The following is a 25,569-nucleotide window of genomic DNA, read 5'->3' on the forward strand; positions in this document are numbered from 1 at the left end:
GAATCCTTTAAGTAATGGAGGTCCAGAGAGTCCATTACAATGACAATTTCCTTTCTTCCCCCTAACACAGAGAAGCAAAACAATAGGAGTTATTTTGTCCACCTGACACAGTGAGAAATACGCTCAGCAGATTCTGGAAACTACTCTTATGAGCTAACTTCCTAATCCCCAGCAAGTTTAACATGGTTCTTCCTGATGAGAATTTTAATCTGGGACTACCTCCCAACCAAACCTTGGAGGTTACGTTCACCGGGACACCCTATCCACTCAACCAAACCCATAGACTTAAGAACGATCCATTGATATGAAAAACTGGTTAAGAAGTGCTTTGTTTATCTCTTCCTTCACCTGTATTTGTTTAAGCCTGAGCACCCAGAGCAACTTCCCTTTGACATTTCATTTTCACAGTACATTGGACAAGGCCCTGAGATGAGCGTTGCTGGATAAATGCTGTGTGTGTGAACCCGCAGGCTGAACACTGCAGAGACCTCTCGGGCCTGGCACATCTCAGCTCTCATTCACACGCACACACACACAGGAGGGTTTTCCCATGAGTTTGCAGAAACGCTGCTGTATGTAATGGGAAGGGACTGCCTGTACTTCCCTTCTGCCACAATCTCTAGAGCTTTTTTTGCTTTATTGCAAAACCATGAGAGAATTTTAGCTGATTTTTTTCCCCTAAGTAATTAGCACCCTTAAGGCACCATCAATTTGAGGGATCAGGATAATAATAATTGTCATGGACTGAATGTTTGTGTCCCTCCAAAGTTCATACTTTGAAACCCTAAGCCCCATTGCGATGGTATTAGGAGGTGGCGCCTTTGGCTGGTAGTTAGGTTTAGATGAGGTCACGAGGGTAAGCATGCATGATGGGAATGGTGACCTTTATAAGAGGAGACCAGAGAGCTTGCTCATGACGAGCTCGCTCTCTCTCTCTCCCCCTTCATGTGAGGATACAGCAAGAAGACAGCCACTTGCAAGCTAGGAAGAGAAACCCGACCAGAACCTGCTGATGCTGGCACCCTGATCTCAGACCTCCTAGCCTCCAGAACTGTGAGGAATAAATTTCTGTTGTTTAAGCCACCCAGTCTATGACATTTTGTTATAGCAGCCCAAGCAGACTAAGACAGTAATAAAATCATAATCATCAGAGGAGCAAACATTAGGTGCCAGGCAGTGTTCTAAGCACTTTATATTAGCTCAGTTAATCTTGATAATAACCTTATCGCCCCCATATTACAGATGGCATAGATGGAAGTTAAATGACCTTCCCAATGTCACACAGCTAGTCAGCTGTGAATCTGGAATTTTAAGGTAGGCAGTATAACTCCCGGCTCTCAGCTCTTAGCCCAGGATACTATACTGCCTCTGTATGGAAGTGAAAAACCTAGACCCCTGTACTCAGTGCTACCTTTGGGCCCCTCCAAACAAAGCCACCTTCACAGTAGCCCTGATCGGCTTTAACTATGTGAATTACAGCCATCCAAGGAAAGAGCGCCTAACCTCAGACATCAACAGAGCCACGGGCACAGCACCTTGTAAAGTCTATGCCCCAGAGGTAGATGTTGTGGTTACAGGGCTCCCGCCCCATTTTCTTAAATAGAAATGAAACTTCTCTACTTTTATGGGGAAAGGGAGTATCACAGTTGAGAAGCTAGTAAAGTTAGGGACTCTTTCCCTAGAAAAGGCCAATATAGGCATACCCAATTTTAAAAATATTTCAGGATGAAAGCCCCTGTTCTGATAGATAAAATGTAGAAAAGGAAGTACCACAACATGAGAATTGTAGAAACTATGTGGCGGGCACATGGGGTCAAGTCCTCTAACTTTTCTGTATGGTTTAAAATTTTTCCTAATAAAATGTCGGAAGGAAAAAAAAACAAACCCTGTTTTTAAAAAGGGTAAATAATGCCAAGTTCTAAAAGTATAACTTTATGTTATAAGCCCAGGTCTATTCTCACCACTTTTCACTTCATAATAAAACTAATTTCCTACTCTGGAGAGTGGGACAATATGGATACTTCATGGGAGGACATCCCCACCTTGTGAGCTCTTAGAATATTACTACTCACACGCACCCCAGTGTTCACTGCAGCACTCTTTACAATAGCCAGGTCATGGAAGCAAGCCCATCGACGGACAAATGGATAAAGATGTGGTACATATATACAAAGGACTATTATTCAGCCATAAAAAGGAACGAAATTGGGTCATTTGTAGAGGTGTGGGTGGACCTAGAGACTGTCATACAGAGTGAAGTAAGTCAGAAAGAGAAAAACAAATATCGTGTATTAACACATATATGTGGAATCTAGAAAAATTATACAGACTAACCAGTTTGCAAGGCAGAAATAGAGACACAGATGTAGAGAACAAATGTATGGACACCAAGGGGGAAAGTGGTGGGGTGGTGGTGGTGGGATGAATTGGGAGATTGGGATTGACATGTATACACTAATATGTATAAAATAGAGAACTAATAAGAACCTGCTGCATAAAAAAATAAATTAAAAAAAAAAAGGGCTTCCCTGGTGGCGCAGTGGTTAAGAATCCACCTGCCAATGCACTGGACATGGGTTCGAGCCCTGGTCCGGCAAGATCCCACATGCCACAAGCAGCTAAGCCCGTGCGCCACAACTACTAAGCCTGCGCTCTAGAGCCCGTGAGCCACAACTGCTGAAGCCCGCATGCCTAGACACCCTGCTCTGCAATAAGAGAAGCCACCACAACAAAAAGCCCGCGCACCGCAACAAAGAGTAGCCCCTGCTCTCAGCAGCTAGAGAAAACCCGCGTGCAGCAGGGAAGACCCAATGCAGCCAAAAATTAAATAAATGAATAAATAAATAAACTTATTTAAAAAAATAAAAGAAATGTGGCTGGGGAAAAAAAAAGAATATTACTACTAAACACCATTTCCATTACACTTAATATCTTAAAAATTGTATAAGGATGATTTTCCTTAATTAAGTGAACTAATTCCCCATTCCAGAACTGTGAGAACACCAAAGGCTAACTGAGCTATCCGTTTACTTTCTTGGTTAGCCTCATTTTACCCCAAAGTGTTTCAGTGAGTCTGCAATATACAATCTTTACCACCTTTCTTTTGGCTTTTTTCTGAGCCCATTTCAAACAGGCACTCTGATGGCCCTGGTTTATAGTACCTCCCAGTACCTGAGGTTCTACTGACTACCCAAAGGCACACATCTGTCCCCTGAGCCACTCAGACACAAGCTCCACAGGGAGGTCATATCTGCACCACGCAACCAGTGGCTTGGCTTGAGGTGCTCAGGAATTACTTATTAAATGAATGAGTCCTCTATCATCAGAAGGGATGGCCAATCACTGATACACCCTACTGACGGCGGACCAAGATCGTGCATGGCTGCCTGCTAGACTGTCAACTGACTTTTAATTCCAACTACCAATCTAAATTCTTATTTATGAAGTGAAAAGAGAATGTTGTAACCTAGGCAATGCTTGGAGACTAGGAAAGACCTGTTAAGAAATTAGGTTCTTCGATAATCATATGTAATATTTATACTTAAGGAAAACCCAAAAGGTGCCTAAGCATTTATAAAAGATGTTTCATAAATCAAGGCTCCAAGGTACAAATCTTGTTACTTCCCAGCTGGCTCTGAGCCACTTCCCAAGCCCATAAAAATGAAAATATCTGAGTTATGTTCTGGAGGGTAGACCACAACAATGCTCTTCTGAGACCCAAGCAGTCCAGGAGATGGGCGGGGCACACTGAGAAAATCTAACTTGTTCTGGTTCAAAGTCATAGCTGACCAAATGGGCAACAGCTAAGGGAGCCAAGCCCAAGAACACTGGCTGTGAGGAGTGCTGTGTCCAACAGTGAGAATTCGAGGCGGTGGGGCCACTTACAGTTCAACCCGGTGAAACTGAACATTCCAATCTGCTCCGTGATATGGTTCCAGGTTCCAGGGGTCTTGAGGGCTTCTAATCGTGCCCTGAGCTCAGATCTCATGGTCAGAATGCGGTCAGCCATTGTCTTCACATTACCTGTCCTGAGTGGACAGCAATATGAATACCAATCCACACAGGAGAGATGGTACACGAAAACAGAAACATTTTTTAAATGTAATTTAATCTGTAAGCTGAAAACATGATCACAACCTGCCTATTATGGTATGTGGATGCCTGGATGGGTGGATAAGGAGACCAGAGAGATAGACTTACTAGGAAGAAGGAAAGGACTTTATTTACTGATAGAGTTTATGGCTAGTCTTAGGTATACTGGCTGTAATACCACTTATGTTTTAACTCAGACTTCAGCTAGGTGCTGCTTGAGACAGGATAATATATTTTCTTCAGCTAGGTGCTGCTTGAGACAGGATAATATATTTTATCAGGTGTAATTAAGTAGAGATTGCAGATTTAGCTACTACAAAAAAATTACTGTTTCAAAATAAGACGAAAAATATATAAATTAGATAAGAATGAAGAGCCCCAAAATTGTTGCACTAACTTGGAGTTAGATATTCTATTCTATCAGAAATTCCTCCCTGTATTTCCCAACTTTAAGGGGAAGAAGCCTGGGTGGTGGGAGAGTGGGGGAAACTCCCATTCACTGAGGGCCTCCTTCCTATGTTCCCAGTGCTCTGTTACACACATGTGTAAGTGTCAGCCCTATTTTACAGAAATAATAACTGACACTCAAAAGAGGTTCAAGTATTTTTGTCCTGCCTCTGCCAGCATAAAAGGAAGAGACAGTTAAATGTAATGGGACAATCGCTGTTCTGCATCCCCACGCTTCGCCCATCGGCGTTGAGCCCCTTACCATTCATTAAAAAGCTCAGGGTCAGAGAGGGTATGGGCCACGATTCGTGCTCCCTGAGCAGGGGGATTGGACCACGTAATTCGCACTATCTTCTCCATCTGGGAAAGGACCCGGAGGATGCTATCAGGTTCTTTCGCAACCACGGTCAGATTCCCCACTCGCTCATCTAAAAGGAAGGAGGAGAATCAGCCTTGGGGCTCCGGGGGCGGCGAGGCTGGGGCAGCTGGGCTGTAACTCATGAGAGCACTCACTGTAGAGCCCGAAGTTCTTGGAGAAGGACTGGGCACAGAAGAGCTCGAACCCTTCAGACACAAAATAGCGAATGGCCCAGGCGTCTTTTTCCAGGTTGCCAGATGCGAAGCCCTGATAGGCTGAGTCAAAGAAGGGGAACAGAAACCGGCGCTGTGAGGAAGGAAAGTGAGTCAGGGCAGGAAATCCTCCTGGAACCAACCTCAGACACCGGCCTTCCTTCCCCAACTGGTGCCTGGAAGGAATGTCTCATCCTGTCCGTTTCTCCTACCTCTTTCCTTTCTGCATCCAACTCCACTTTACATCTGTTTCTCTGTTCACCTAAATACCAACCAACAAATCTAACTTCGGTAAACCTTATTTTTTTAAGTATATTGTCCTAGAGTGTCACGATGCTGCTTTGCCAACAAGGGCACATCTGATCATGTCACTCCATGACATCAAAGATTTCCAGGGGCTCCCCACTGCCCTCAGAATAAAGTCCGAGGCTTCAGCACAGGACCTGGCCCCCATTTACCTCTCTAGCCTCATCACTCACTCGCCCCCTCCCCTGGAACTCCAGCCCGTACCACGAATTACTTTTACTTCCTCATATGGACCATGACCTCTGCCTTGGGCTTTTGATGGTGCTCTTCCCTCTGCAGGAAACATTCCTTCCCTGCCAGCCCTGACCCATCCTCATCCTTCAAGTCTAAACACGGAAACCACTTCTTCCAGGAAGGCTTCCTCTGCTACCACCAGCCCTCCCAAAATGCACGCACTCCCCAGAGTCTGGGCTATGTGCCTCCATAGGACCCCATCAACACAGCTGTCTCACAGTACGTGGCTGTCTCCCCAAACCGGCTGTATGCTCTGAGGGCGGGACCACCTCTGCTTTGTTCACTATTGTCCTCCTATGGCACCTGGTACATAATAGTTTATCAAGAAGTATTCTTTAAACATGTTAATGAAGAATATATACACCTTGAGCTAGAAATTCCAGTGTAGAAAGTTATCCCAAAGAAATAATAAAAAGGAGGTTTAGGGGCTTCCCTGGTGGCGCAGTGGTTGGGAGTCCGCCTGCCGATGCAGGGGACACGGGTTCGTGCCCCGGTCCGGGAGGACCCCACATGCTGCGGAGCGGCTGGGCCTGTGGGCCATGGCCGCTGGGCCTGTGCGTCCGGAGCCTGTGCTCCACAACGGGAGAGGCCACAACAGTAAGAGGCCCACGTACCGCAAAAAAAAAAAAAAAAAAAGGAGATTTATTACATATATTGTTCACAAGAGTAAGAAACCTGGGCACGAAATGGCCATCAACTGATTTAATCAATCTGTACTGTGACGTAGCCATGCGTGTCATGTATAACTACACTAAAAAAAAATTTAAAAAGAAAAGAGCCTGACATTCTGTATATCAAAATGTTAACAGTGGCTTTCTTTGGGTAATAGAATTTATAGTTAGTACTTATTTTTTTCTTTGGGCTTTTCTCCATTTTTCCAAATTCTTCCGTAAATAGGTACTGCTGTTGAATACATCAAATATTAATACACACTATTTTAAGAGATGCTCTGAAAAGACTTACCTTCATGACAGAGGCAATCTGCTTCCACTGCTCCGGAGTTGGGTCAGTCCCAGTCGGGTTGTGTGCACAGGCGTGGAGGACAAAGATGGAGAACTCGGGAGCTTTCTGGGGAGAAGGAAGCTATGTAAGTTCTGACACCAGCAGGGACATGGGGGGCAGAGTCAGGGGCACAGAGGGCAGGTACTCCCTCCTTACGTGCCATTTCAGCAACCACCATCTGGCCTGAGTAGGGTGTCTCAGACTCTCTCACTTATCAACTGATCCAAAGACTTTTCCCTGCTCTTCTTGACGTCATAGCATTCTGTCTACTTTTTCTTCTAATAACCCACCTCCAGATCATTCAGAAAACCCTGGAGGTCTAGTCCTCTCTTCGCTGCATCCCAATAGTGATAAGACCGAATTTCTTTAAATCCAGCGGCAATAAAGACACCATTATGATTCTCTGCAAGCAAAGGGGTAAAATGTTAAATGTTTTACAAACACAAGGAGGCATGAACAGAAGGGACTCAAGGCAGCTTCCAGGGCCCTCAAAGGCTCAACATCCACTGGGTGACATGGAGGTGAGGGGTTAAGATTGAGAGGAATGACTGTGACCAAGAACAAGTTTGACCAGTCTAGTCATGCTGACTTACCTCCTACTACAGTGGGACCTCCCTCCTCTGGGAAGGCTCAATATACACTAAAACACAAGTTCACCAAGAGTCTTGGGATAAAGTAGTCCCAATCTGAATTTAAGCATCAGGTTACCCATGTACTACCATAATCCACTGCTCAAGCCATTCCCATGTTAGTTGATCCAGGGCTGGGTTACATTTTCAGTGTAAGCAGTGAGACTCATGAGGATAATTCCTTCCCTGCCGGCCCCGACCCATCCTCATCCTTCAAGTCTAAACACGGAAACCACTTCTTCCAGGAAGGCTTCCTCTGCTACCACCAGCCCTCCCAAAACACACACACTCCCCAGAGTCTGGGCTATGTGCCTCCATAGGACCTCATCAATATAGCTGTCTCACAGTATGTGAGAATGCCTCTGGCTTCTCTGTTTCTCCTCTTGCTACAGCTACAGGACTCACCCCAGGTTGGTGAGGATACATAGATGGGCGTGTCCTTGTTGTTTGTTCCATTGTACCATCGCGCTAAGAACTCAGCTCCAATTCGAAGTGCACCTGTTCCCCCCAAACACTGCACACCTCCTACCTGAAAGAGAAGAAGCAGGGTCACTGGTTATTTAATGGTGAGGTCAGATAATATTAGGGAAAATATGGTAATGATGAGCACTTCCTTAAATGTGTTATCTCTATAAAATGTCATAACTACATGAAAAAGTATTATTTGCCCATGTTTACAAACGAGGAAACTAAGGCTAAGAAGTGAAGCACCTTGCTCAAAGTTACCAGCTACTCAGCAGAAAGGTCAGGTCTTCACCCAGGAAGTCTGGAAGTCTGGCCCCCAAAGGAGTGTCCCTCTGAACACAGAGGTGGAGGACATACCTAGGCCCTAGGACATACCTCGGGCACATTAGAGTGTGCCCTGCAAAGCAAACTCATCCCTTTGCACCCATCCCAAGATCAAAACTGCCCTCCAACAGAAGCCGGTAAAATAATGTTCCGAGCTTGCTATCATCAGTCTGCAATGCCCTTTCTCATCGCTATGACAAAGGCTTATTAATCCTTAGAAATGTTCTCACAGAACAAAGGTTATATGCAAATACTACTCTCCTCTCCTGAAGCTTCCTCTTATCTTAAAATGGCCTCACCTGGGCAATAATAAAAGTCCTACATTTTACCGTTTACAAAATACCTTCACACACATTCTTGTTTGACCCTCACACAGCCCTGTAAAGTAAGTTCTAGATCCCCAATTTATACATGAGGAAATTGATTCAGAGAAGTGGTTCGCCAAGGGATTCGCAGCTGGTGAGCGGCAGAGCTGGGTATAAATCCAGACCTTCTCACTCTACATCTAGTCACTAGGCCCTACTTCTGTTGTTCTGCCTAAACATCTTTGCTTTTGCCCCTTCACACTTCTAATTAGGTTTTAGCGTAACTCTTTCAGTAGAGAAATGTCATTAATTACGTGTTGCTTAATATGTCTAAAGGAGAAAGAAAGAGAAAGATCACATAAGAATGTCTACTGAAAAGGAAGGACACACGCCAATGTGATAACAGCAGCAACCTCTGGGGAGGGGCCTAGGATGTGGGAATAGTGGTCAAAGGGACTTTGGCCTAATCTACAAGTTGTTTTTTTAAAAAATAAGGAGAATGTATTCATGTATTATTTGGAAAATTTTTTAATAATTTAAAAAATATATTTAGATGTCTGTAATTTGCTATAAAATAATTCAGTTTTGGCAGGGAGGGTGGGGGAATATACAAGACTGACCAAATACAGATCATTGTTGAAGCTAGCTGATGGATCCATGGGGGTTTGTTCATTACAGTTTTAACTACTTTTGTATATATTTGAAATTTCCCACAATAAAGAAGTAAAAAAAAAAAATCTTCCTAAAGAAGAAAAGCTTCCAAAATCTGTAAAAAAACTAACGTCAACACCAATGCTGAAAGATGACAAAGGGAAAAAAAAGAGAAAAAAAGAGACCTCTTTCATGAATATTGATACTAACTTCCTAAATACTGATGAACAGTATTAATCCAATAGTGCATATAAAAATACTCCCTTGGTCAAGTTAGTCATCCCATGAATGCATGATTATTAACAAATATAGGAGTGAGTCAGTTTTCCTGGACCTCTCCCACGTATATGTGTTATTAAACTTCGATTTTCTCCTATTTTAAAAAAAAGAGAGAAGAAATATAAAATTTATCATGCTGCTAGATAGAGAAAATGATCACCCAAATGATCATCATAACAGGAGAAAACAATATAGCTATTTCTGATATAAATGCTTGGTAAAAAAAGAAGCAATGAGACTTCCTAAAAATAACTAAAAAGAAAAAAAAATAAGATCCAGCCATGATGAGTAAGTCAGCTTCATGAAGAACACTGAATCATGAGCAGAAGTTCCCTTTAAGCTAGGAACTAGGCAATAATACCAATTATCACTATTATTCCCCACTGCTCTATCTATATTCAGAGATCTGAGCATCTGTGAAAGAACATCGCCTGAAACGTGAAACAGAAGTGAAGTTGACGTTCAGGAAAACGAGGGACTGAGCACGGCATCCACTGCAGAGAGGAGCAAAGGCAGTGGACTGGGATGGAAAAGGTCACTGTGCATCAGATGTGGTTCTTCAAAGTGGTCCGCCCTGAGCACTGGTCCCTTCCCATTACTTTATTTTCTTTTTATTTTAATAATTTCATTCATTCATTCATTCATTTATTACAGTAGGTCCTTGTTGGTTATCTATTTTAAATATAGCAGTGTGTACCTGTTGCTTCCCATTACCTTAAAGGTTTGGGCTTTACACTGTGACCTACCTGGATTCCTTACGCAAATCTCGACCAAGGTGATGTAACCTAAATGTACATTCATTTTTTATGGATTTGTCATCAGCTAAGCTGAATGTCAACTTTATTCATTATTTCACATTTCAAATACCTCAGCACTTTGTATAGGAATGTTGATACTTCCTATACAAATGAGCAAGGTCTCCCTTAAAGCAGGGACTTAAAGTTATCATGGATATGTGACAGGTGCATGTGGATATCAGTAAAGACATTCCCAAGCATAGTTTTTATATTTCCTGTGCTCAGCTTTTTTTTTTTGTTTTGGGGAGGGTTTTTTGTTTTGTTTTAATTGATTTATTCTTTTTTCTTATTAGTCATCCATTTTATACACATCAGTGTATACATGTCAATCCCAATCTCCTGATGCATCCCACCACCACCTCCGCCCCCGCCACTTTCCCCCCTTGGTATCCATATGTATGTTCTCTACATCTGTGTCTCTATTTCTGCCCTGCAAACCGGTTCATATGTACCATTTTCTAGGTTCCACATATATGCGTTAATACACGATATACGTTTTTCTCTTTCTGACTTACTTCACTCTGTATGACAGTCTCTAGATGCATCCACATCTCTACAAATGACCCAATTTCGTTCCTTTTTATGGCTGAGTAATATTCCATTGTATATATGTACCACATCTTCTTTATCCATTCATCGGTCGATGGGCATTTAGCTTGCTTCCATGGCCTGGCTATTGTAAATAGTGCTGCAATGAACATTGGGGTGCATGTGTCTTTTTGAATTATGGTTTTCTCAGGGTATATGCCCAGTAGTGGGATTGCTGGGTCATATGGTAATTCTAATTTTAGTTCTTTAAGGAACCTCCACACCGTTCTCCATAGTGGCTGTATCAATTTACATTCCCACCAACAGTGCAAGAGGGTTCCCTTTCCTCCACACCCTCTCCAGCATTTGTTGTTTGTAGATTTTCTGATGATGCCCATTCTAACTGGTGTGAGGTGATACCTCATTGTAGTTTTGATTTGCATTTCTCTAATAATTAGTGATGTTGAGCAGCTTTTCATGCTTTTTGGCCATCTGTATGTCTTCTTTGGAGAAATGTCTATTTAGATCTTCTGCCCATTTCCAGGTTGGGTTGTTTGTGTTTTTTACTATTGAGCTGCATGAGCTGTTTATATATTTTGGATATTAATCCTCTGTCCAATTATTCATTTGCATATACTTTCTCCCATTCTGAGGGTTGTCTTTTTGTCTTGTTTATGGTTTACTTTGCTGTGCAAAACCTTTTAAGTTTCATTAGGTCCCACTTGTTTATTTTTGTTTTTATTTCCATCACTCTAGGAGGTGGATCAAAAAAGATCTGTGATTTACGTCAAAGAGTGTTCTTCCTATGTTCTCCTCTAAGAGTTTCATAGTGTCCAGTCTTACAATTAGGTCTCTAATCCATTTTGAGTTTATTTTTGTGTATGGTGTTAGGGAGTGTTCTAATTTCATTCTTTTACATATACCTGTCCAGTTTTCCCAGCACCACTTATTGAAGAGACTGTCTTTTCTCCATTGTATATCCTTGCCTCCTTTGTCATAGACTACTTGACCATAGGTGCATGGGTTTATCTCTGGGCTTTCTATCCTGTTCCATTGACCTATATTTCTGTTTTTGTACCAGTTCCATATTGTCTTGATTACTATAGTATAGCTTTGTAGTATAGTCAGAAGTCAGGGAGTCCGACTCCTCCAGCTGCATTTTTTTCCCTCAAGACTGCTTTGGCTATTCGGGGTCTTTTGTATTGATTACTGTAGTATAGCTTTGTAGTATAGTCGGAAGTCAGGGAGTCTGATTCCTCCAGCTGCATTTTTTTCCCTCAAGACTGCTTTGGCTATTCAGAGTCTTTTGTATCTCCATACAAATTTTAAGTTTTTTTGTTCTAGTTCTGTAAAAAATGCCATTGGTAATTTGATAGGGATTGCATTGAATCTGTAGATTTCTTTGGGGAGTATAGTCATTTTCACAATATTGATTCTTCCAATCCAAGAACACGGTATATCTCTCCATCTGTTGGTATCATATTTAATTTCTTTCATCAGTGTCTTATAGTTTTCTGCATACAGGTCTTTTGTCTCCTTAGGTAGGTTTATTCCCAGGTATTTTATTCTTTTTGTTGCAATGGTAAATGGGAGTGTTTCCTTAATTTCCCTTTCAGATTTTTCATCATTAGTGTACAGGAATGCAAGAGATTTCTGTGCATTAATTTTGTATCCTGCAACTTTACCAAATTCATTGATTAGTTCTAGTAGTTTTCTGGTGGCATCTTTAGGATTCTCTATGTAGAGTATCATGTCATCTGCAAACAGTGACACTTTTACTTCTTCTTTTCCAATTTGTACTCCTTTTATTTCTTTTTCTTCTCTGATTGTTGTAGCTAGGACTTCCAAAATTATGTTGAATAATAGTGGCGAGAGTGGACATCCTTGTCTTGTTCCTGATCTTAGAGGAAATGCTTTCAGTGTTTCACCATTGAGAATGATGTTTGCTGTGGGTTTGTCATATATGGCCTTTATTATGTTGAGGTAGGTTCCCTCTCTGCCCACTTTGTGGAGAGTTTTTATCATAAATGGGTGTTGAATTTTGTCAAAAGCTTTTTCTGCATCTATTGAGATGATCGTATGGTTTTTCTTCTTCAATTTGTTAATATGGTGTATCACACTGATTGATTTGCATATATTGAAGAATCCTTGCATCCCTGGGATAAATCCCACTTGGTCATGGTGTGTATGATTCTTTTAATGTGTTGTTGGATTCTGTTTGCTAGTATTTTGTTGAGGATTTTTGCATCTATATTCATCAGTGATATTGGTCTGTAATTTTCTTTTCTTGGAGTATCTTTGTCTGGCTTTGGTATCAGGGTGATGGTGGCCTCATACAATGATTTCGGGAGTGTTCCTTCCTCCGAAAATTTTTGCAAGAGTTTGAGAAGGATGGGTGTTAGCTCTTCTCTAAATGTTTGATAGAATTCACCGGTGAAGCCATCTGGTCCTGTACTTTTGTTTGTTGCAAGATTTTTTTTTTTTTTTTTTTTTTTGTGGTGCGCGGGCCTCTCACTGCTCTGGCCTCTCCCGTTGCGGAGTACAGGCTCCAGACGCGCAGGCTCAGCAGCCATGGCTCACGGGCCCAGCCACTCCGTGGCACGTGGGATCTTCCCAGACCGGGGCACGAACCCATGTCCCCTGCATCGGCAGGCGGACTCTCAACCACTGTGCCACCAAGGAAGCCCTGTTGCAAGATTTTTAATCACAGTTTCAATTTCATTACTTGTGACTGGTCTGTTCATTTTATCTACTTCTTCCTGGTTCAGTCTTGGGAGGTTATACCTTTCTAAGAATTTGTCCATTTCTTCCAGGTTGTCCATTTTATTGGCATACAGTTGCTCGTAGTAATCTCTTAGGATGCTTTGCATTTCTGCGGTGTCTGCTGTAACTTCTCTTTCATTTCTAATTTTATTGATTTGAGTCCAGTCCCTCTTTTTCTTGATGAGTCTGGCTAAGGGTTTATCAATTTTGTTTATCTTCTCAAAGAACCAGCTTTTAGTTTTATTGATCTTTGCTATTGTTTTCCTTGTTTCTATTTCATTTATTTCTGCTCTGATCTTTATGATTTCTTTCCTTCTGCTAACTTTGCGTTTTGTTTGTTCTTCTTTCTCTAGTTCCTTTAGGTGTAAGGTTAGATTGTTTATTTGAGATTTTTCTTGTTTCTTGAGGTAGGCTTGTATAGCTATAAAATTCCCTCTTAGAACTGCTTTTCCTACAGCCCATGGGTTTTGGATCGTCGTGTTTTCATTGTCATTTGTCTCTAGGTATTTTTTGATTTCCTCTTTGATTTCTTCAGTGATATCTTGGTTAGTTAGTAGTATATTGTTTAGCCTCCATGTGTTTGTGTTTTTTTCCTTGCAATTCATTTCTAATCTCATAGCGCTGTGGTCAGAAAAGATACTTGATATGATTTCAATTTTCTTAAATTTACTTGGCTTGATTTGTGACCCAAATGTGATCTATCCTGGAGAATGTTCCGTGCACACTTGAATAGAAAGTGTAGTCTGCTCTTTTTGGACGGAATGTCCTATAAATATCTAATGTCTATTGTTTCATTTAAATCTTCTGTTTCCTTATTTATTTTCATTTTGGATGATCTGTCCATTGGTGTAAGTGAGGTGTTAAAGCCCCCCACTATTATTGTGTTACTGTCGATTTCCTCTTGTATAGTTGTTAGCATTTGCCTTATGTATTGAGGTGCTCCTATGTTGGGTGCATATATATTAATAATTGTTATTTCTTCTTCTTGCATCCCCTGATCAATATGTAGTGTCCTTCCTTGTCTCTTGTAACATTCTTTATTTTAAAGTCTATTTTATCTGATATGAGTATTGCTACTCCAGCTTTCTTTTATTTCCATTTGCATGGAATATCTTTTTCCATCCCCTCACTTTCAGTCTGTATGTGTCCCTAGGTCTGAAGTGGGTCTCTTGTAGACAACATATATATGGGTCTTGTGTTTGTATCCATTCAGCAAGCCTGTGTCTTTTGGTTGGAGCATTTAATCCACTCACATTTAGGGTAATTATCAATATGTGTGTTCCTATGACCATTTTCTTAATTGTTTTGGGTTTGTTTTTGTAGGTCCTTTTCTTCTCTTGTGTTTCCCACTTAGAGAAGTTCCTTTAGCATTTGTTGTAGTACTGTTTTGGTGGTACTGAATTCTCTTAGCTTTTGCTTGTCTGTAAAGCTTTTGATTTCTCCATCGAATCTGAATGAGATCCTTGCTGGGTAGAGTAATCTTGGTTGTAGGTTCTTCCCTTTCATCACTTTAAGTATATCATGCCACTCCCTTCTGGCTTGTAGAGTTTCTGCTGAGAAATCAGCTGTTAACCTTATGGGAGTTCCCTTGTATGTTATTTGTCGTTTTTCCCTTACTGCTTTTATTAATTTTTCTTTGTCTTTAATTTTTGCCAATTTCATTACTATGTGTCTCCGCATGTTTCTACTTGCGTGTATCCTGTATGGGACTCTCTGCACTTCCTGCACTCCGGTGGCTATTTCCTTTCCCATGTTAGGGAAGTTTTCGACTATAATCTCTTCAAATATTTCCTCTGGTCCTTTCTTTCTCTCTCTTCTCCTTCTGGAACCCCTATAATGCGAATGTTGTTGCGTTTAATGTTGTCCCAGAGGTCTCTTAGGCTGTCTTCATTTCTTTTCATTCTTTTTACTTTATTTTGTTATGCAGCAGTGAATTCCACCATTCTGTCTTCCAGGTCACTTACCCATTCTTCTGCCTCAGTTACTCTGCTATTGATTCCTTCTAGTGTAGTTTTCATTTCAGTTATTGTATTGTTCATCTCTGTTTATTTGTTCTTTAATTCTTCTAGGTCTTTGTTAAACATTTCTTGCATCTTCTTGATCTTTGCCTCCATTCTTTTTCCGAGGCCCTGGATCATCTTCACTATTATTATTCTGAATTCTTTTTCTGGAAGATTGCCTATCTCCATTTCATTTAGCTGTTTTTCTGGGGTTTTATCTTGTCCCTTCATCTGGTACATAGCCCTCTGCCTTTTCATCTTGTCTATCTTTCTGTGAATGTTGTTTTTGTTCCACAGGCTGCAGGATTGTAGTTCTTCTTGCTTCTGTTGTCTGCCCTCTCCTGTGCTCAGCTTTTAACTCCACCCTTTCTCTCCCACTCCAAAAAGCAAAGTCATTAACTAAAAGAAGTCACAAAGTCAGTAGACTAGATTGGAAATGTGTTTGGAAGAGATAAACCCACTTCACTAACAGTAACTAATTCTTTATTTCTTTTTTTTTATTTTTTGCAGTACGCGGGCCCCTCACTGTTGTGGCCTCTCCCGTCGCAGAGCACAGGCTCCGGAACGCGCAGGCTCAGTGGCCATGGCTCACAGGCCTAGCCGCTCTGCGGCATGTGGGATCTTCCCGGAGCGGGGCACGAACCTGTGTCCCCTGCAACAGCAGGCGGACTTTCAAGCACTGCGCCACCAGGGAATCCCCTGTAACTAATTCTTGATATTCATGATGTATATGACACTTGACATATTAAATTCCCAAGAAATTATCATTCCCTCTAAAAATATATTTTACACTAGATGGCTTCAGTGAAACACAGGTGGCTCTAAACTATATCAGCAACTAGCGGAAACGAATTTCTGGTGAATCAATAATATGTCAATTCGGTCATTCTCTGAACTGATTTTTGGCAAACAGCTGTAAAGCTCAAGAAAATCCTGTATTTGGGATGAAGGGAAAAAATCATAATAGCAAAGGAAATAAATACAAACTTCAAAGGGAGCCAGGCAACTGGACCTGGGTGGCTAAACAGGAGTATCCAGAACAAGAGAAATCCAGTAAGACTTGGCAGAAAGCTATGCCAGCAATCTGTATTCCCAATTTAGCCATGAATTGCCTGAAGGAATCCCTGCTGGGCTCTAGAACACTTGTCTGAGATCACAATTTGCTGATGCAGTGACTTCCCTGTGAGGAGCAGGAGAGCTGTTTAGGAGCTGCTTGTGGCCAAGGCTATGATGCATTGATCTGGGTGCTCCTAGCAATTCATGTGGTATCTGGCATGTGGCACTAAAGAAACATGGGCTGAACTAGATGAAGAAGAAGACAGTGTTGACAAGGTGAGAGCCACAGAGAAAGCCCCAAGTCTCCCAGAGGCAACGGTCTGAGCAGGAAACTGGGACGCCATCTAATGCGCCACAAGCCCTCCTACCTGCAGTGGCTCAGTAATTTCAGAAGCTGAAATGTTACCAAGCAGGAGATGACAATTGGACATTTGGTCTGGATTCTAAGATCTGAAGATGGAAAAGCAGAAGGCGGCAGTGACGAGTCTAGAAGACAGGTCTCCTCAAAATGGTTGATGGACCTGGTAATGTAAAATCTTGAGAAGAAAAATCTAAGAGAGGACATGATTACTGTTTGTTTTCTGGTTCATTCTTTCATTCATGCCTCACCTCCTTCAAGTTTTGGCTCAAATGTCATTTCTGTTTCTACCATGACCACCCTAGTTAAAACTGTATCCACTCTCACTCCCACCCTCAGCACTCCTAATATGCCTTCCTCTGCTCTGTTTTTGTAGCATTTATCATCTTTCAAAACACTATATAATGTTCCTATCTATTATGTTTACTGTCGGTTTCTCCCCACAAAACTGTAAGCCGGGCAGTGGTTTTGGTCACCACTGTGCTCCAGCATCTAGAACAGTGCCTAGTGGTGAGCACACATCTGCTGACTGAACGAATGAGTGAATTAAAACATCTGAGATCTCTGAAGTGCCAAGCTAGGAGCTAAATGCTGAAGATTCATGAGGTAAATAAGTAAACCATTGGGACTTCCCTGGTGGCACAGTGGATAGGACCCCGTGCTCCCGGTACAGGGGGCCCAGGTTTGATCCCTGGTCAGGGAACTAGATCTCACATGCATGCCGCAGCTAAGAGCTCACGTGCCACAACTAAGGAGCCCATGGGCCGCAACTAAGACCCAGCGCAACCAAATAAATAAATAAATAAAAGAACCATACTTCACACCATACACACACACACAAAAAAAAAAATTTTTTTTAAGTAAGTAAATAAGCCATCACCCCTGCCCTGGAGGAACCTAGGGTCTTGCGGGAGGGACAGGCTTACAAAATTGTACATTAAACACAGTAAGTACTGCTTTTCCCAAGCAATGCACAGTCCTGTGATGACTCAGAGCACTCCAACAACTAGCTCTGCCTAAGAGAGCTCAGGATTCAGCATGGAAGTGACCCTTGCTCAGGTCTTGAAGGAATTGGAGGTGGGGACTGGGGAGTCAGAGAAGTGAAGGGGGCATTCCTAGCAGAAGGAACAGCTGAGGCAAAGGTGCCAAGTCATGGCAAGGCTCGGAAGGTCTAGAAAACAGCAGGCTCTTAGGATGGCAGGCCCCTGAGAGGATGGGAGCAAGAGTGACTGCAAGAACAGGATGACACCTGGCTACAAAACATGCTGCATGCCCAGGTCAGAGTCTGCATTTTACCCTGTAGATAATGGAGGAGCTACTGTGTGTCTGTGAGAGGGAAAGCAGGTGACACAATTAGCTCTTTTTTTTTCTTCTGCTGAGGAAGATCATTCTAGCTGCACTGTGCAGAATGTACTAGAATGGGGAAGAGACTAGAGGCAAGAGGCTATTATAAGAATCCAAATGAGATGATGGTGGGCTGAGCTAAGATAGTCACCTGGGGATGGTCCAGGGAAAGAGCAAGTGCTCAGAGCTCAGTATCAACTGGTACCCAGGGTGTTGTAGATGCCAAGATGGTATCCTAAACCATTACACACACACACACAAAAAGTAAAAAGTAAAAATCTTCAAATATTTACAGACTGCCATTTAAATTTGTTCTATGATCAAAAACATAACACAGGATGAACTAGACTAAGAGGAAGGGCTCTATGCCACAAGCAATAGCCCCAAGCCTCAGTATTAAGCGAGCATTTTGTTCCTGGGCAGAGGAACAAGCATCTATCTGCCAACATAGTTAATAAGCATCATATAAGAAATGTATAGTCTTAGAGGAAGAAGCTCCCCAACACAGAACCTCTGTTTTCATTTGTCAGCAATGGAATTCCAACTAATTTATCAACAACGTCTCAGAAGATCACCTCCAGTCGCCAAAGTTCCCCATTTTCAAACTTCATCAGGACTCTCTCTCTCCCTCAGTGGAAACCCTATATTTTCAGAGCAACTTCCCAATGCCACCCATAATCTCTAAAGTCTACCATTTCTACCCATATTCCTTCTGTTCCTAGAGGCAAGTCAGTTACAGTCTCTTATACCAATCCAGACAAAACCCTCATCAAGTTAATTACTTATCTAACCATTGATCTGAGTTCCAAGACCTTCACGCAGAGCCTCCAGGTCTCCTGATATACATAAGAATGTGCCTGTGTGCAGCCTTCATTTTACCCTGCCCATTCTGCTTATCAGGGCATCTGGGTAACAGCATGGAAATAAATCAGTGACTCCAAGATGTGGTCTCTTTCATGCACGAAGGCTGCTCAGCGGGGCTGACACTGCCTAGCAGAGCAATTAGGGAAGTTGGTTTAAATTGCACAATACCTAATCGGACTATTGCAAAAACCTGAGCTCTTCCCTTTCCTACTCATCCAGCCAGGTTTATCTTCTTCAAACACTCTTATTGGGTAACTTCTCTGCGCAAAACTTCAAGGGGCTTCCCCTGCCCTGGCTGCCAAAATCAGCCTCCCTGATCTATCCAGCATGTTCCCAGCCCATATCAGGTAGGTCTCTTTACAACCTAGACCTGCTCACCTCCAACCTCTGTCCCTGGACTCCTACTGCTCCAAACAAATACCCCTCCTTTTTCTTCCTCTGTACTTTGCGGTTCTCAACCTTGGCTGTACTTTGCAGTCACATGGGGAGCTTTTAAAAAATACCCATGAAGGGAAGGGAATTGTAGGGAAAGGTAATAAAAGGGCAGAGAAAGGTGGTACCCTCCAAGATTCTGATTTAACAGGTCTGGTATGGGATCCAGCCATCAGAATGTTTTTAAAACCTCCCAGGTGATACAGTCACAGTTGAGAACCAGTGTCCTGGCCTCATTCCCCAAGGTTCAGCTCAAGTCCCATTTCCAGCCTTTGTCAGTCTCTCTGAATTCCTACAACACTGATAATCTCTATCACACCACTTTCTGCCACATACAGACTCTCCCCAAATGCATTTCTCTTCCATGTATCTCTAGTTATACATAGACTACATACCAGGAAGCATTTAAATGAAGAGAAGCTGAGATCAAGGCTAGAAGAATCAAATATTAGAACTGGCAGGATCTTCAGAGAGCATCTAGACTAGTGGCTCTTGGACTTTCGGGGGCCATAGGTTCCTTCAGAAAATCTGATAAAAGTTATGAACTTTCTCTCCAGAAATACACATACACACAGAATTCTGCCTAAAATTTCAGGGAGCTCAGAGGCCCCTTGAATGATCCCCTATGCAAATGCTCCTTATGGGACCATGAACCATAAACTAGTCTTCTCCTAACATATAGATGAGACATAGGGGCTGGAGGGGCAAATGACTTGCCTTTGGTCAAAAGTAGTGGCAGAGCTGGGTCCAGACCCTAATCTCTTGATCATTCCATTAAATTCCCTTGGCTGGCATTTCCATTGACTGCTTCAAACCCAGCAGCTGAAATCCAATCATCTCTTGGGCAAAAGTGAACAACTGAAGAAGCTGTGCTTTATACAAAAGCATGTTATTCGTGCTATCAAGTCCCTGAGGTCACACTATTTAAACCCTTATTCACTGACAGTTCAATAGACATAACACCTAATTTTTAACCACTTTTTACCCTCACAGTTTCTAGAAAAAAATAGATCCTCACCCAAAACTCACCCGCTTCTCCTGCAGAGCTGGGCTGTCATCCCCAAGGGCCAGGCGGGAAGCACGGGTCCGGAACTCTGCCAGGCCCAGGATGGGCAGGTACTCGTGGTTTACACTGCTGTCATTAGCAATCCTCTGTTCCACCTTCCTCACGACTGGCAAAACCCAGGGCTGGCTATCATCCGTGCGATAAGCTGGGACACGGGAAAGAGACATACAATGGAGGAGTCTTAGGCTTCGTCCAAGGAAGAATTCGGAGCTGTGAACAGGGAGAGTTCTACCACCTTCCAATCCAAACAGAACTGTGAGGGAAATTAAAGTTCATTCACTTACTGACTGCCTGCTTTGGGCCAGGCACCGGGCTAGGTGCTGGGAAGGCAGAAGGACAGTTTCCTATCCTTATGGAAATTATAGTTCTTAAATATGCGACCTCCAAAAAGTAGAATGCTGAAATAAAACTGGGACATCAAAGAGCCTGATTGAGTGAGAAAGTGCAAGCAAAAGCACTCCACAAATTAAAAATACCTTACAAATGCTATGTCAATATCACTAGGGCACTGAGGTCTCTACGACCACTGGCCCAGTAATCGCCTTCCTTCTGCATCTCCCCAAGAAAAGGGTTCGGTGCTACTTCACATGAACGCTGCACCTTCAAACATAAACATGGAGAGAGAGGAGGGCGGAGGGACGTCCACCTCCTCCTCTTGTCCTGTAAGAACAGAAATGAGACAAACGGCAAGGAAACACCTGTGACTGAAGATTCCCACAACTGGTTACACAATCATCGAACAACAAGTTTAAACACATCTTTGTCCTCTTGCTGTTTTTTGACATCAGTCAGTGTTTACCATTTTGACTGTTCCTACCACTCACTTCCTCTGCTTCACACTTTTATGGATCTAAGTTTACCTGTTTCATAATTTTTAATCTTGATTACAGCAAATTTCTAAGCATTTCTTCTATGCTAAAAGTATTTTTAGTCTACTTTGAGTTAACCTATCGGATTTTTTTTCCTATACTACCCTATAATCATTTTGAGAGTATAGCTTGAGAGGGCAGCTGCTTTGGCTTGCATCCAAGCCAGTGACTTCTCTGAGCAGGATTCCTGACAGGGATTTGCTTCTGCTGGACTGTTTAGGTCTCCAATAAGCCTATACTTTGGCAAGTGACAGTGAAACAAATTTTTAAAGTAATTCTTCTTTATCTTGTTGATTTCTGCTCAACATTAATCCCTGACTTTTTTTTTTAAATCACTTTTTTAGGGTGGTTGATACTGTTTACTGAACAACACATGTTGACTGTAGAAAATTTAGAAAAGCCCAGAAAGAAAATAATAAACATTATGATTAACATGTAATTCCAGCACTCAGAGATAAGGAGTATGAAAATTTCGGTGTACAGCCTTTTAAACTTTATTCTACATGAGTATATTCTTTTATCAATTGTGCCATTTTTATATAGAATTTTCAACATGCTTTTTTCCACTTATTAAATATACATTATGAATACCTTTCATCATCATCAACTATTTAAGTCTGTGCACACAGACTGTCTTTGTTCTTTTTAGAGCTGCATAACTGATAAATGTACTATAATTTGTTTTGTGAGTCTCCTGTCGATGGACATTTGAGTTGTTTCTAATCTTTGGCTATTAGAAAATAATACTTCAGTGAACCTTGTACATATGTCATCTTACATGTATGTAAATATAGCTGTAAGAGGCAGGGTTGAAAATGGAAGAGTAGGTTGAGAAGTACGTGTATGTGTAATTTTGTTGTTGTTTTTGAGGGTATACATTAGTTTACTACTTTCAACTGATTTTCATTTTACAACACATGGTTGTAGGACAAATATGGTTAAAACAACTGATTGGAAGAATACTGGTGGCAATCAATGAAAAGTTTAAATGCAAATATATTACTTTTAAGCATACTTTGTGTATTTGTAGTTTTGACAGATATATCCACATTGCCTTTTTTATAGGGCTGTTATCAGTGTACATTGCTGCCATAGGGCAGGGGTGTTATCAGTGTACATCACTGCCATCAATGTACAAGAGTGTCTGCTTCCCCACAGCCACAGCCACTGAGTGAATTTTTGCCAATTTAAGAGTCCAAATGCTATCTCAGGGTAGTTTAAATTTGCATTTCTCTTATTGTGGAGGCAACTGGGCATTTTTCATATGTATGAGCCATTTACAACACAATTTTAGTGGCTAGACAATATTCCTTTCTATGTATAATTTATTAACTATTTGTGTTGCTTTTGACTATTTGCTAATATAAACATTGTAATTAATGTTCTTATACTTTACACATTCATGAGTGCTTCCTTAGGAAAACTTTTTCTAGATGTAAAATCACTAGATCAAAAGTCAGACAACAAATAAGACTTTATAAGATATTTTGATTTTGCATCTGTCTTCTACTCCATCAACTAACCCTACCTTCCAGGAATGTGTCATCTGCAAATTTGAAAAGCACATCAAGCTAGTAATAAAAATGTGGAGAGAGTTCCAGACTGACAGCCACTAACCAACAACCAGTCTCTGGGTAGATGGATCTGACTCACAATGCTGTCAAATCACTCACAGTACACCCCCTGGCCCACCAAAGTCCCTCCCTCTCAACAAGTTCAAAAAGTCTACTTTATCAGTTGAGATTTGGTCTGGTTTTTCAAAGAGATACCAAAATAATGACTCCCAAGTGATCGTTTTCCCTGAAGTAGATCACCCCATCTATGATCACAATGCTACCATTGTTCAAAATATTCTTGGAATTGTTTTTAGAGGAGACATCTCATTATTTTGAATATCCTTAATGATGCCAAATCTTTGTCCTTTGAAAGTAAATTTAATTTTTGAAAATGGTACTTGTATTATGTCCAGCAAAGTAGGTGGGTGAATGGACTGAATAATATTAATGGAGAACAGCTATAAAAAGATGGCCTCCTACATGGGTCTAACATGCTTTGAAGGCCATTCTAAAAGAGGGTTTTCGGAAAACTTTGAGCAATAGCAGTATATATGGACTACACTACACAGAGGGGATACTGTTTAGATGTACAAGAATATGGGTGTTTGTGAAAAACTAGTTCTATTATGCTTCCCATCTGTGTTTGGATGGTTAATATATAATTATGCTACATATATTTATGATATGTCATTTGTAAATCATGTATTATAAATAAATAAAATATGAAAGATAAAGCCATAGTACCACTGTTCTTACCAGTAATGTATACTCTGTGCAACTCTAAAAAATCCTGTGATAGGACTGGAGGCAGGGAGGCATTGTGTCCATATTGTGACAAAAGAGAAAATGGCCAATTCACACCTCTGCTTCCTTCTTCACGGCCCAGTTTCTCCCAGATTCAATTCTAGATTTATCCCCAATGCCTTGTCTCACTGCCCTACTGAAGGAGAACTGCAGTTACTCTTGGGCGTTTGGAGCAATGAGGTTAAGCATTACCAACAACCACTATTCCTGCTCTCCCAGAGGGGTTTTATTCCTGTTTTGTTGGACCCATGAGTTTCTCATTCATTCTTTCATTATCTCACTCATTTGACAGCTACTTATTGAATCCACCATGAACCAGGTACTGGCTAGAAGTAGCTACACAGAGATGGGTAAGATAAAACAAGATACTGTCTTGGCCTCCCTCCAGGAAACATAGAGCATAGAGTCCTTAGTTCTCCTGTAAGTGAGCAGGGAAGATGAAGTATAAAAGATGAATAAGAGTTTAAAAGACAGGAAAAAGGACTTTCCAGACAGAGGGAACACTTGTGCAAGGCTCCAGAGGCTTGAAGAGATGAGGTTCTTGAGGATCTGCATTTTCATGGCTCGGATGTAAGATCCATGGAGAAACAGCAAGGAATGGCTCAGGGAGTCTTGGGGTCTCTTCTAAGGAACTTTGTCTCAATGGGGAAACCACTGAAAGCATTTAAGCAAGCGAGTGACATGGACAGCTGTACATTTTAACAGAATCATTTGAGTGACATGATGGAAAATAAACTGGAAGGAGGACAGAAGCAGACAGTGAAGTCAGGAGGCTGCTGCAATAATCCACGAAGGAAATAGTGAAATCTTGAATCACAGCAGCGGCAGCAGCCGCGGGGATAAACAAAAGGGGAGACATTCAAAATAAATTGATGAGGTAAAAAAGACAGAACCTAGTGACCAAATAAATATACATGGGACTGATGAAAGGGTCACCGACAACCTCCAAAGTCTCTCTCTAGTCTGGATAAAGACTAGTGGGGGTGGGGCAGGGGAGAGGGCAACCAAGATATAGAGCAAAGCAGAAGAAAAAAGAAAAGATTGAGGGGAGGGTGGAATCCATGCATTGTTTTAAACACGTTGAATTTGAAGTGGTTGTACAACGTGTCCAGCAAACTGTAGCGAATATGGGTCTGGCATCCAGGGAAGAAGTCCAGGATGGAAAGAAAGATTTCATAATTATAGACATGGACGGTGGCTGAAGCCATGGTAATAACAAGGAGTTACTGAATACTTACTACATACAGGGCACTGTGCTAAATACTTCACATTTTTTTAACTTTCATTTAATTCTTATAACAACTCACAAAATAGATATTATGATCTCTATTTTCGGGATCTGCAAACTGAGGCCAGAAAAGTTCGCCCAAGATCACAAGAACTGTAAGAGTTAGGCTGTCATACTATTAATATTAAGTTCATAGATCCCTGTGCTTTTTCTAAAGAGCAAGAGATGTCTAGGGAAAGCCTGAAGCCAGCAGGTCCCAGAGGACTGACTGTGCAAGGGGCCTTTCTACCTACCAGCATGCCCCTCAGCTCCACACACCACACCCTTCTCCCTGAGGACCAGCTCTTTTAGAGGAGTCATACAGGCTGCAGGTGAGTCTCATTTCCAGAAGAACACGGAGAATTAGATGATCAAACCATCACTCTCCTCCTCCTCCTAAGATCTCCACTTCCCCCATCCATCCCTACCCAACAGCCCATGCACATATGCCTCTTTAAGGCCCTTCTCCAACTAGGGTCCTGCGGAGAGGACCGGGGGTACTCAGAAACACCTGATACAGCATGTCGCTCCCACAACTTTATTTGAAGATGCTAAGAACCC

At 41.8% G+C, this 25,569-nt stretch overlaps 1 protein-coding gene across 1 annotated transcript in view; it reads right to left on the reverse strand.

The window, feature by feature from the left end:
* GOT1 (glutamic-oxaloacetic transaminase 1) overlaps window positions 1-25,569 on the reverse strand; it is a 33,317-nt gene that overhangs the window by 874 nt on the left and 6,874 nt on the right. The window contains exons 2-8 of the mRNA XM_032608232.1: window positions 20,476-20,657; window positions 7,686-7,809; window positions 6,942-7,054; window positions 6,613-6,717; window positions 5,053-5,203; window positions 4,802-4,967; window positions 3,886-4,028 (exon numbers count right to left, since the gene is read on the reverse strand). Coding sequence (XP_032464123.1) covers window positions 3,886-4,028; window positions 4,802-4,967; window positions 5,053-5,203; window positions 6,613-6,717; window positions 6,942-7,054; window positions 7,686-7,809; window positions 20,476-20,657 — 984 coding nt within the window. The remainder of the gene's footprint in view (window positions 1-3,885; window positions 4,029-4,801; window positions 4,968-5,052; window positions 5,204-6,612; window positions 6,718-6,941; window positions 7,055-7,685; window positions 7,810-20,475; window positions 20,658-25,569) is intronic.

Source organism: Phocoena sinus, chromosome 16 (assembly GCF_008692025.1).
Source record: "Phocoena sinus isolate mPhoSin1 chromosome 16, mPhoSin1.pri, whole genome shotgun sequence".
NCBI classification, from domain to species: Eukaryota; Metazoa; Chordata; class Mammalia; order Artiodactyla; family Phocoenidae; genus Phocoena; species Phocoena sinus.